Source organism: Heterocephalus glaber, unplaced genomic scaffold (assembly GCF_053883595.1).
Source record: "Heterocephalus glaber isolate CG9 unplaced genomic scaffold, H.glaber_assembly_v1.0 deba00001608, whole genome shotgun sequence".
NCBI lineage: Eukaryota > Metazoa > Chordata > Mammalia > Rodentia > Bathyergidae > Heterocephalus > Heterocephalus glaber.
The window spans coordinates 11,525,283-11,537,419 of NW_028258379.1; the positions used below are offsets into that span (position 1 = coordinate 11,525,283).

Genomic DNA, 12,137 nt, shown 5'->3' on the forward strand with positions numbered 1-12,137 from the left:
TATTACTTTGGACAGTCATTTAGCGCCCTTGAGTGTAAGACCCCTCACTCATAAAGGGAGAAGGGCCTGTTTATGCTGGCCTCACAGCAGTGCTGTGAAGGTTAGATGCAACCGCTGAGGAAATATTTGTACATTATAAAGTAGCATGCTACTCGGGAATATTGCGATGGTTTTTCACTATTCACCTTACAATGTCACTGGTTTCTTTGGCTGTCTCGCTTCCCTCAATGACAGCAACTTTAATCTGGGAATATAGAGTACTTTCACTGCTCTGATAAACTCAACCTTCAAACTTTTAAAAAAAGAAATTCATTCAATGAGATCAGACATGCACAGAGCCAAGAATGATTCGCAGTTTTCACAGCTATAAAAAGTACAAGACACTATTGTAACTTGGGGTGGAGTCACAGTTAATCTTTCAACCCTGTTTAGATTGGCCCATTGATAAAAAATGGCTGCTAAAAATAAAGTTATGGTGCACAAGAGATAACTTGCCGGCTCCATGCTTTTATATCTCTTCCAACTTCTATCAATTTGTCTCTTTGAAAGTAGTAAATCCTTGCAATTCTGGATGTGCCTTTCTTTCACTCAACTCGTCTCTGGGTAGGCTCCAAAAGCCTACGCAAACTGTGTGCATTTGTGGTTTTTCAGCGATGCCACTAGCCGCACCTAATTCTCCCAGGCCTTCAGAGTTCCTGGCTTCAATCGTTCCTCGGTCTTTCATACCACAAAACATCAGCCAGGGTGCTTTTCTGAAGACAAAGCCTATACAGTAGATCTTGGCTGCAGAAAGACCCAGTTCAGGCACTAAGTGAACTCGCCAGGTTCGTCTACCAGGGACACAACTTGGGTCCCCTGGGGCCCCCCAGCCGGTCACCGCGCCCTCCGCAGACTCCGGCCTCGGCCGCGCGGCCTTCTCCTGGGCGCCGGCAGGAGGCGCCCGCGCGCCCTACAGGCCCCACTCAGAGGGCGGGGGAACAGGAGGGGAGGAGCCGGCGGGGGCGCGGCTTCCTCCGCGTCCCTCCCGGGCGCCGGGTCGCTAGCTCCGCTAGGCCCAAGCTGGCGGCCGGCGGGAATCGCGTCGGCGGTGGCGGCGGCGGCGGCGGCGGTGGCGGCGGCAGCAGAGGCGGGGGTGGCGCGGGCCGTGGGCCGGGCTCGGGCGCCTGGTGTTAGGAGACAAGATGGCGGCGGCGCTGTGGAGGCCGGTCTCCTCCTCCCCGTCACCCTCCTCCGCCCCGCCGATCGCCGCCTCCTCCTCCTCCGTCTCCTCCTCCCGGCTCTCTGCCTCCTCCTCCTCCTCCTCCTCCTCCTGCAACAGCACTAGCGGCCGCCGCGGCGCCGGCCCGCTCTCCCGGAGCTCCGGAGGATAGACGGGGCAGCTGCGGGCTCCCGCGACCAGGCCGAGCTGGGGCCGGGGCGGGGACGGCGGCGGCGGCGGCGGCGGCGGCGCCGGGTGGGGATGGGGTCGCAGACGCTGCAGATCCTCCGGCAGGGGGTGTGGGCCACGCTCAGCGGGGGCTGGTATTACGACCCGCACCAGGCCACCTTCGTGAACGCGCTGCACCTCTACCTGTGGCTCTTTCTGCTTGGCCTGCCCTTCACCCTCTACATGGTGAGTGTGAGGGCGGGGTGCCCCTGCGCCCCGGGGCCGCATCCCGGTGTCGGGCTCCCTTCCCCCACGCCGCCTCTCTCGCCTCCCTTTCGGGCTTCCCCTGTTGCAGCGAGGATCAAGTCAACAGCAGCCGTCGCCTTCGCCCCCGGGCCCCCGCCTGCTCCCGGGAACAGCGGATTCCCGGGCCGCTTCCTGGGGGTCTTTAACCTGTGGCCTCCCCAGCCCGACCCCCGCGCCCTGCCCGCCAGGGGTCAGCGCAGGGCCGGGCGGCTCGCCTCTGCGGGGCTCTCCGGATTGGTCTGAGGCCGCTCGCGCGTCTCTGCTCTCCGCTCCGCCGGGCACCTGGGGCGCTCCCTCCTCCCCGGGCGCTCCCTGCGAGGTCCCCCTGCGAGGTCCCCCTCCGCCGCCCCGCCGCGCTCCCTGCCTCGGAGTGGGGAGAGGACGTGTGCACCCCGCTCGGAGCGTGACCGCGTGTGGGCTCCGGGCTCCCGCTCGCTTCGCGGTGTTGGCTGTAAACCTGGCCCGTAACTGTCAGTGCCTCTTGATCTGTGTTTTGCTCGCCGTCGGCTCTTTTCTGTTCGGCTCCGAGGTCAGTGACTACGGCATTTCCAGGCCAGCGTTGGGGAGAGGGAGCGACTGAGATACGGGGAATCTGGCTGGCATTTCAGAGATTTGTTTGGGTTGGTTCGAGGCCTTTGATAGGAAAAAGGAAAGTACAGTACTGCCTGTTGCTTAATCTACTAGGACCAGCTTCTGTGAATATGTTTTTATGCTTATTTTCCCTGAAAGTTTTAAGCGCACTTAAAAAAAAAAAAAAAAGCACAGTAGGTTACAGTGGGGCGTTAGGGAAACTGCTGTGGAGAGAAATAATACTTAAAAGTTTTAGTTAAAAATTTAAAGTAACCGGAAGGAGGAAAGCATAGTAACTTTTATTTTCAGAGAATTTCTTTGAGTATATTTTTGGTAACCTATGGTTTTTCATGGACCTAGACTAAAGTCCCTGAACGCAATTCTACTGAGAAGCGCCAAAAGTGAAGACACTCAATTCTTCCTCAGTGACTCGCAGTTTCACTTAGCCTTATTGGCAGAAAAAATACCTGCTTGGGAGAAGATGTGCTAAATTTCACATTCTCAAGCAGATTCCAATTTTTCTTTGAAATTGTTTTGAAGGGACTCATTGTTTGAGCTTTAAAAAGCTATTTTTAGACGCTTTTTAGGAGACTTGTTGAGTCTTGTCGAATTCTGAAAGTTTTATCATGTAGTGTTATAATTTCAATTAATTCTGGCCTAGGGAGTTCTAATAGAACCACTATACCTTCCAGGAATATGACATCATTCATGAACAGGTTAATTACTTCGGGTGTAAGAATCCTCAGGATGTCAGAGTTTTCATAGCAGATTTCTCTTGTATCCAGGAGAGTTGTAGATTTAAAATGGAAAATGATTCCTGAGCTGTTAGGATTAGTAGTTGCTGTGTCCCAGTGTAAAATTTCTGTGTTAGCATCTACAGTTAACTGTGTGATCATGGTTAAGTCTCTTTGTGTAATTAACAAACACTGCTGAAGGAATATTAGAGCAAATGGAAACCAGTGCATTGAATTTACTTGACTTTGGGAGTTTATCAGTTAAATCGCAAATATTTGAGTACCTACAGTCTACTAGATACTTTGCTGGATCTGGGAAAATAAAATTGCTACTCTGACTTAATTTTTTCAATTAAGGCAATTCCAAGTCTTTTGTTTTTTTTCTTTTTGGCTGTGCTGGGGATGGAACCCAAGGACTCCAGATTGCTAGGCAAGCACTGTACCACTCACTGAGTCATATCCCAGCCCTTCCCAAATCTTTTAAAAGCTCTCCTTGACTTTTCTGTTTCTCTCTTTTCACATCCAGTGCATCAGCAAGCCTAGCTGGTTGTATCTTCAAAACCCATCCGATACCCAGCTCATTGTCACCACTATCAGCATCACTGTCGTCACTGTTGGTTGAGGGCACCATTCTTTCCGTTCTGGATTCATAAAGTGTTCCAGTGAGGCTCACTGTTTCTGTTCATTATTCTTTATTCTTTATATAGAAGTCTGAGCGATTCTTTCAGATCATGTCACTCTTCTGCCTTTAGAGCCTGCCTTCCCTTGTGTGTCTGTCCCTTTCCCTAACCACACATTTGCTTGCTCAGTGTCTTCCCAACAACTATATGTCTGCCCTTGGGCATTTGCACTTACTCTTCCCTCTGACTTATTCTTCCCAGTACCTGTGTGGCTTTCTCTACTTCAGATTTCTGGTATATGAGGCTTCCCCTGACATCCTTTCTTTTCTGTTCAGCAACAGCAACTTGTGAGCTCTTACCACGCTCTGGAGTCTGCTTACTATTGCTTAAATGGTATGTATCACTAACTGGTATGTGTATTTGTTTAAAGTTTTTGTTATCTTGTTAAGGCAGGGACTTTATTTTGTTCACTGCTATAATCTCAGAATTTAGATCTATTCCAAGCACATAGATGTAATGTGAATGATTAGAAATGAACATGCTACACTTTGCCTTCAAGGAACTTAAAGTCTAGCCTGGGAATAATAAGCAGTTGCAAGCATTAGAACTGTTATCTCTTTAGAAGTTTAGAAGTTTTATGTCAGGGCATGGATCTAAGTTGGGGGAGGTCAGCAAAGAAGATTTGTAAACATTTTAGGAAATATATTTGTACTGTAGTATTGAGGCAGATAGAATATACCTGAAATAAAGCAAAATCTAACATTCTGGGTTAAAATGTTAGCCAGAGATTATTATGTATGTATGTATTTATTTATTTTTTTTTTGGTACCGGGGATCGAACTTGGGTCCTTGAGCTTGCATAGCAGGCTGCCCAAAAAAAGCCACATTTTTTCGGGGGGGTACTAGGGATTGAATTCGGGACCTGCTGTTTGCAAGGCAGGCGCCAGAACCACTGAGCTAAATCCCCGGCCTATGTATTTGGCCTTTTTTTTTTTTGGTATCGAGGATCGAACTTGGGACCTTGCTCTTGCGAGTTAGGCAACAGAACCACTGGGCTAAATCCTCGGCCCCTTATTTTGGCTTTTTGAGACGGGGTTCCGTTATGTAGTTCAGGCTTCCCTTGAACTCATTGTATAGCCCAGGGTGGCCTTGAACTGGTGATCCTCCTGCCTCAGCTTCCCAAGTGCTGGGCTTAGCCATAGATTATCACTTGTATGCTCTTCCAATAATAATTACAAGTGATAATGACTTTATTCAGTATGTGTATAGCTTTTTTAAAGACCAATGATCTTTATTACAATCAGTAAAAATCATGTACCAATGATGAGCACACAGACACACACACTCTTGCTGCTAGAAATATTTAATCAGATATAACAGTACTAGTATTTTTCCAGGTAACAAAGAATTACCACAGTATCTCTGGAGATTTTTTTTTATCCCAAACCCTGTGTCCTCATGAGACTTAGCCATTAGTGACTTGGTTCGTGTCCTTAGCAGATAGGTGAGCTGGGATTTACACAGAGCCTTTGGAAGCCAGAGCTGTTGTGCAGGTTCCCTTTTTTTTTCTTTTTAAAGAGCCTAAGTCTGTGGAGAGGTCGCACATTGAGTTAAGAGTCTTGTGATTTTTTGTATAGGATTCAACATCTTCTATATCAGGAGTTTTTCTGGGTACTTTCAAAGGTGGAATTGTAGTTTTTGCAATTAAAGAACCTCTGTGTAGTGAAAAGTCAAGAAAAATTGTCTTAACTCTGATCATCTTTTATGTTTTCCTTAAGTTACTAAGTTCCATTTATCTTGCTGTAATTATTTTGTACATGACATGCCACAGATGGTGAGCTTTGGAGGGTCGGTTGGTGTTTTTTGCATGGTAGAAAGCTGACTGGAGTTGGTGTTATGTTGATTTTTGAATCTCAGTTTTGTGGATTGTGTGTCTTTTTGGGCAAGACTTTCTACCTTCCTGGACCTTGATTTACTCATCTGTGAGATATTTCATGAGTATTTTGCAAGAAAATACTTATGAAATAGAGAAATTATTCACCTTTAGAATTGCCTTCAGTAAATGTCGTTTGAAAGAATGGCTAATTAGAACAGTATTTCCTCTAATGCTGTATGTCTGGAGGAGTAGGTAGCTCTGGATTTATTAAGTCAAACTATTACCATAACATATTGCTCATCTTGCTGTTTTCTTCTATAAAGAGTTGTGGGCAGTTGATGAAATAGGACATTATAGTCTGTTTACATAAGGGACTGACAGTGTGGGAGAATGGTAGAGCCTTGCTCAGCATATATAAGGCCCTGGCTTCCATGGTCTACAAATGAAGTCCAAGAAAGTGTTCGTTTTTCAACTTATAGAGATGTTTGTGAATTTACAAAAATAGCAAGTGATTCCTAAAATATTCTCTCTTTTTAAAATACAAATGGAAGGGGTGGTAGGAGGGGAAGGGGAAAGGAAAGAAGGGAAAGAAAAATTATGAGAAAAGAAAAAAAATGGAAATGAAATCTATGTAAATAGGGAAGGGTGGAGGGGGTGAAGGGCGCACAGGTAATGGGGAAAAAAATAAGAACCAAAATATATCGTATACAGGTACAAGCACCCAATGATAAATGTAAACGTATTGTATACCTAAAGTGTACCAATAAAAGAATTTTAAAAAATAAAATAAAATAGAAGTGGAATGGTTTCTACCATTTGAGAAATTTCTCCAAGCCATAAAATCATTTGGCAATTGAAAAAGTAGGAAAATTTCTATTTCTTTTCCAGCCTTTGAATACTTAGATTTAACCAGGTAGTTTGTTTTCTTTAGCTGACTTGACTGAGTCAAATTTTCCAGTGTTTTATTATGAGAACGTTTAGGTGCAGAAAAATTGAAAAAAGTTTATCCTCCACCTAGATTTTACATTTTTTATAATACATCCATTAATCTGTCCACTTTTTTTTTTTTAGGAGGATGCATGTAAATTAAGTTAGAGATATTAATACCTATCATCCTAAATACTTAAGCTGGCCATTAGCTAGAGTTGTAAAGGCACAGATCTTAAGTAGACCATTGGATAGATTTTGATAAATGTGGACACCTGTGTAGTGCAAACTCATCGTATTGTAAAGCAGCATCACATCACCCCAGTTCTTTTCCCCCTGGCCTTCCCAGTTAATCCTCTCACCGTTGTTCTCATTTTTTCATCATAGATTAGTTTCTCCTGTTCTAAAACTTCACATAAATAGAGTTATGTTGCATATACTTTCTGTAAGCTTTTTTCACTCAGCATGTGTTTGAGATCATCCTGGGTGTTGTGATATCAGAAGCTTGTTCCTCTTCATTGCTGAGTACTATTCACTAGTATGAAGGTACTACAGTTTGTTTACTTTTCAATTTTCCTGTAGAGGAGGGCTTAGGCTTTTTCAGTTTTGCCTTTTGTGTATAAAGGCGCTCTCTCCAACATAGCGGTGGGTATCTCTGCCAAACCCTTCCCTTTTTGGCTGTGTTGGGAATGGAACCCAGGGCCTCGAGCACCTACCACTGAGCTACATTCCTAGCTCTAAAGGTAGTATTAATCAGAACTCAAATACATTGGAAAACTTTATTGAATATAACTTTCTCTTTCCAAGTGAGACTTTTAATTTACAATAAATTAATGGTAACTGTATTCTTCATCCTCTCCTGTGTTTTAGTCTTTAATACTGTACTTTGGTTTAGTGCTTAGATTTTCCTCTGTTGTGCCAATACAACTTTTTGTTGTAACTTTTGTTATTTGTTCAACTGTTCTGATTTTTTTAGTTAGATAAAAAAATTACAGAGTCTGTTGTCCTAGTTATTCATGAGGCTGAGGCAAGAGGACCTCCCATTGCCCCAGTCTGCTGAACATTTTAGTACCTGAAGTGTATTTGTTTTAGGTTTTTTGTTATGTTTGGTTTTGTTTTTGGTACCAGGGATCGAACTCAGGACCTTGTGCTTGCAAGGCAGGCGGTGATGCCACTGAGCTAAATCCCCAGCCCTCCTGAAGTGTATTTGGACCTATAAATATTTTTTGGTTACAAAAATGGGCTCATAGCAAAAGGACTAATACAGTATCTAGACTATATAAAGAACTAAAAAAATTAGATCTCCCAAATTTAAAGACCCTTTAAAAAACAGACATCTAAAATGAATACATACTTCTCAGATGAAGAGGTACAAATGGCCAATAAATACATGAAAAAATGTTCAACATCACTGGCCATTTGAATAATGCAAATTAAAACAACACTGAGATTCCATCTCCAGAAAGAATGGCTGTCACCGGGAAGTCAGGTAATAAATGCTGGAGGGGCTGTAGGGGTCAGAGGGCTTCTTCGTTATTGGTCGGAGTATAAACTGGCACAACCACTATGGAAATCAATATGGAGATTCCTCAAAAAAACTAAAACTAGAAATTCCATTTGACCCAGCTATTCCCCTTACAGGTTTCTTCTTGAGAGAGTTAAAGACATCTTATTACAGTGATATATGCATACCCATGTTTAACAATTCAAAATAGCCAAATCTTGGTAGAAACCTATATATCCACCAGAGATGAATGGATAAAGAAAATGTATTTATAGACAATAAATACTACTCTGCCATGAAGAAGGGTAAACAAGTCATTTGTAGGAAAATGGATGTACCTTGAGATTGTAATGTTAAGTGAAGTAATTCAGACAAATATCAAATGGTTTCTCTTATGTGAGAAACCGAGTATATAAATAGAATGCAAAATAAAAGACAATAGGAAAAAAAATGAAGTTACTGTAATCCAGCATGGCCAATGTATCTAAAAGTGTACCTTGAATTAGTATAATTGTTTTATATATTTTTGGCCCATTTTCTGGCTGTTAATCTGTGTTTGTGGTAATTAATCTGATAGACTTATAAATCTGATGGTGACAAAAAGAAAACATTTTTTAAAATGGAAGTGGAAGTGTTGTCAGGGTTTTGCAAAGAAATAGATTTAATACAGGACACATAATTTATAGTATTATTTTATAATAGTCACCCAAAAAGTCAAGTGCAGAGGAGTGCAAGAGATCTAGCTGAACACTAGAGACCCAAAGAATCTAGCCAAGGGTCTGGATCCCACAGCAGTGTCCCACAGAAGTACAACTAAAGGCCTAGAGCTGGAAATCAGTATGGAGATAACTCAAAAGACTATGACTGGAAGTCCCAATTGACCCAGCTATTCCCCTGCTGGGGATCTTCCCCAAAGAATTAAAAGAATCATACCACAGTGATATATGTGCACCCATGTTCATAGCAGCACAATTTGTAATAACTAAAACTTGGAAGCAGCCCAATTGCCCATCAACTGGAGACTGGATAAAAATGTGTTTTTTTAATAAAATGGAGTACTACTCAGCCATAAAAAAGAGAAATTAGAGACATAGCTAAATGGATGCACATTGAGGCAGTACTCTTAAGTGAAATAAATAGGACTCAAATGTGTAAATACAGAATAGTATCTCTAGTGTGAGAAACTGAAAGTGTAAATAAGGACTAAAAGGTATAATAGATAATGTGAAATAGAAAGAAAAGGGGCAAAGGGGAAGGGGAAGTGGGAGGGGTAGGGGAAAGGAAAGAAGGGAATGGGATTAATATGAGAAAATGAAAAAATGGAAACAAAAGCTTTGTAAATAGGACTGGAGGGGTTGAAGGGAGGGCAGGGGAATGAGGAAAAAATAAGTACCAAGTGAGATTATGTAAAGGTGCAAATTTCCAGTGATGCATGTCATTATATTGTACACTTAAAATGTACCAATAAAATTAATTTTTTAAAAAAGGCCTAGAGCCCACAGCAAAACTCATGTTTGTCCACATCAAGGATCTGCACCAGTGGGCAAGCCGGAAAGCCTGTGCTGGTGGGGTAAAGGATTTGTGCCACTAGGCTGAGGGATCTACACTGGAGCCAGGGAGTGATGCTCACAGTGAAGATCAGAGCTCCCCTGATGGGAACAACAGCCATTCCCAGTGACAGCGAGGACCCGAGTTCCTCCTCTGATGAGAACAGCCATGTTCAGCGAAGTTCGCATCAGGAAAACCAACCACAGCAATCTTTTAGAAAATCAACAGCCCAGGATCTTACCCTCCAGTTCTCTTTATGCCCTTGGCGACAATCCTCAGGTGGATCTTCCATGCCCAAACCACACTGATTCAGTTCAGCTGGGCGTTCCAAGTTGACCATTAGTTAATCTACCACAGGAGGGATAAGGGAAATAAAGAGAATTGAGATGTGTTATGAGCATGTACCATGTTCCCACAGTGAATATAATCATTATGTAATGCAAACATGTACTAGTAAAAATTTAAAAATTAAAAAACATTTAAAATGAGAAAGAAAACCCAAAATAGGCTCATAGAATTTGTACTGTTCAGAAGTTTCCTGTTTTCACTTAACTATTGCTTGGGAATGTTTCCATGTGGGGAAAAAGTGACTTAATATTTCTATAGTAGACCATAGCAGGGGTGTGTTGCACTGTATCTTATTCTCATTTTCCCATTATTGATTATGTAGGTTATTCCCAGTCTTTTGCTATTTAGAAAACACTGGAGGGAGTATTATTGTAGTTGAATCTTTATTCTAGTTGTCTATGAATTTCTAGAAATAGATACAAATGCTGATGGAGGAGGGATAAGCTAGCTAGCTGTTGGTATAAATTAAGGTCTGTCTTCTATGATTTATGTAATCTCCTTGATGTATGACTTGCGTGTTTTCTGTGGAGAGTGAAGGAAGAGGGGAGGGGGAGAAATTTGAGGATGTCTGAGAAAGAGCCCCAGGTGTGGAATGCTTTCCTTTTGGTGAGTGAGAAAGTGAATTGGCTGTTGAGGGATGGTAGGATGGCTGAACAGTCTTGAGGGTCATCTTTGAGCTTGAAGAACTTGAAGTATAAATATTAAAGAGGGTTGTTCAGGAGAGACATTTGGGGGGAAAGTTAAAGGCATATATAAGACTTTCGAGGGAGAACCTAAAACTCGGTTAAGAGCAAATGACCGTGGGCAGAACAGAAATGAGGAAAGAGGACAGGAATGGTAGGAAAAACAAGAGGGGAACAGAGCCAAGGAAACAATACTTTAAAAAAGAAGATAATGGTAAAAATGCCTAATAGTCCCCCAGAAGGTTAGTGCTAATTTAAATTTCCACCAACTATACTGACAGTACTTCCCAGTACCCACCCCCCCCACCCCCCGCCAACACTTTCTAAAACAGGGTGTTATTACTGTAAACTTATTCAATGGAATGTTGAATAAAGTAATTTTCATAACATTTTGTCTTAATATAGGTAGATTTTTTTCTTAAAGTGCTTAATTAAAACTTAGTCCAAATTAAAAATATTTTCTGCACCTTTGCTCTGATTTTTCCTATTTGTACTCGGATAATTCAGAGAGGAGATTGATTGCTTCTTTCTGTTATTTAATCCAAGTTAAATCAGACGGCTAGGAGATTGAGAACTGTTGGGTAGGTGTTCTGGGACACCTAAGAGTAGTAACAGGAGACTAGTGTAAACTAATGGTGTGGAAAAGAGAAGATGAAAATGGAGGGTGAAGAGAGAGAAGGGAAAGGGGATGGTAAAAAGGAAGGTGTATTATGTACATATACCAACTCCACACAAAGAATGTAAACTGTGTACCACAAACATGTACTAATAAAAATACATCTTTCATTTAAAGAAGGAATACAAATGTTATGTGGGTTGTACCACTGTTAACTTCTTTGCCTATAGATGAACTTTACCAAGTCGCAGGGAAATAAACAGCTACCCTTTCCTATTCCTCTGTCTATCCTCCACAAAATTGGATGCTTTCTTCGGTAGAATTTAAAAATGGTTCAGAGTTCTTCCATTATCCTTGGAACCTCAGGGGCTGCATCTTATAACTTGAAAGTCTCCGTTGCTTTTTGTTATGATAAGGAAAGGGAGGTGAGGAGGGAAAAGCAAGCCATTTCCTTTAGAGGTTTTAAGGGGGGAAAAAAATCCCATTCTGTAGCATTTTGTATAAACCAAGTAGAACCCCGAGAGCTCCAGAGCTCCAGGAAGATTAGTCACAGATTTGAGAAGCTTGAATCACATAGCTGCCTGTTTTGTTTTTTTTTCTAACCCTCCTTACTCCTTGTTCAAGTGTGGTCTAGACATAAGCTAAACAAGTCCAACTATGATAGTTACTGTCTCTAAAGCTTTACATTTTGACATAATTTTAGATGTGTAGAAAAGTTAGGAAGGCAGTACAGAGAATTTTTGTACACTCTCTTCCTAGCTTCCTCTTGTATTAAAATGTTTCATAACCAGGACACGTTTATCAAAATTGAGACATTAACATTGGTATAGTACTATTAAGTAAGGGACTCTATGTTTTCTGTGGATTTCAGCAGTTGTCCTGTTTCTGTTTCAGGATCCAGCCAAGGATTCTGTGTTGCATTTGATGCTATAAATTTTAATACGATTTACTGTTTTAACAGTCTGGGATTCTATTCTTTGCAAATTTATATAATTTGTAATAGAGGTTTTATGTCTGTCCTAGATACATAGTATTACCG

At 42.2% G+C, this 12,137-nt stretch overlaps 1 protein-coding gene across 5 annotated transcripts in view; it reads left to right on the forward strand.

Moving 5' to 3' along the window:
• The first annotated feature begins 1,112 nt into the window (after positions 1–1,112).
• Positions 1,113–12,137, forward strand: part of Pcnx1 (pecanex 1) — a 151,381-nt gene continuing 140,356 nt past the window's right edge. For 4 of the 5 annotated variants that reach the window (XM_004837289.3, XM_013067463.3, XM_013067460.3 and 1 more), the window contains exon 1: positions 1,113–1,612. In XM_004837289.3, the coding sequence (XP_004837346.2) occupies positions 1,460–1,612 (153 nt within the window). In that variant the 5' untranslated portion in view covers positions 1,113–1,459. The remainder of the gene's footprint in view (positions 1,613–12,137) is intronic. The other variant, XM_013067464.3, reaches the window with a different exon arrangement.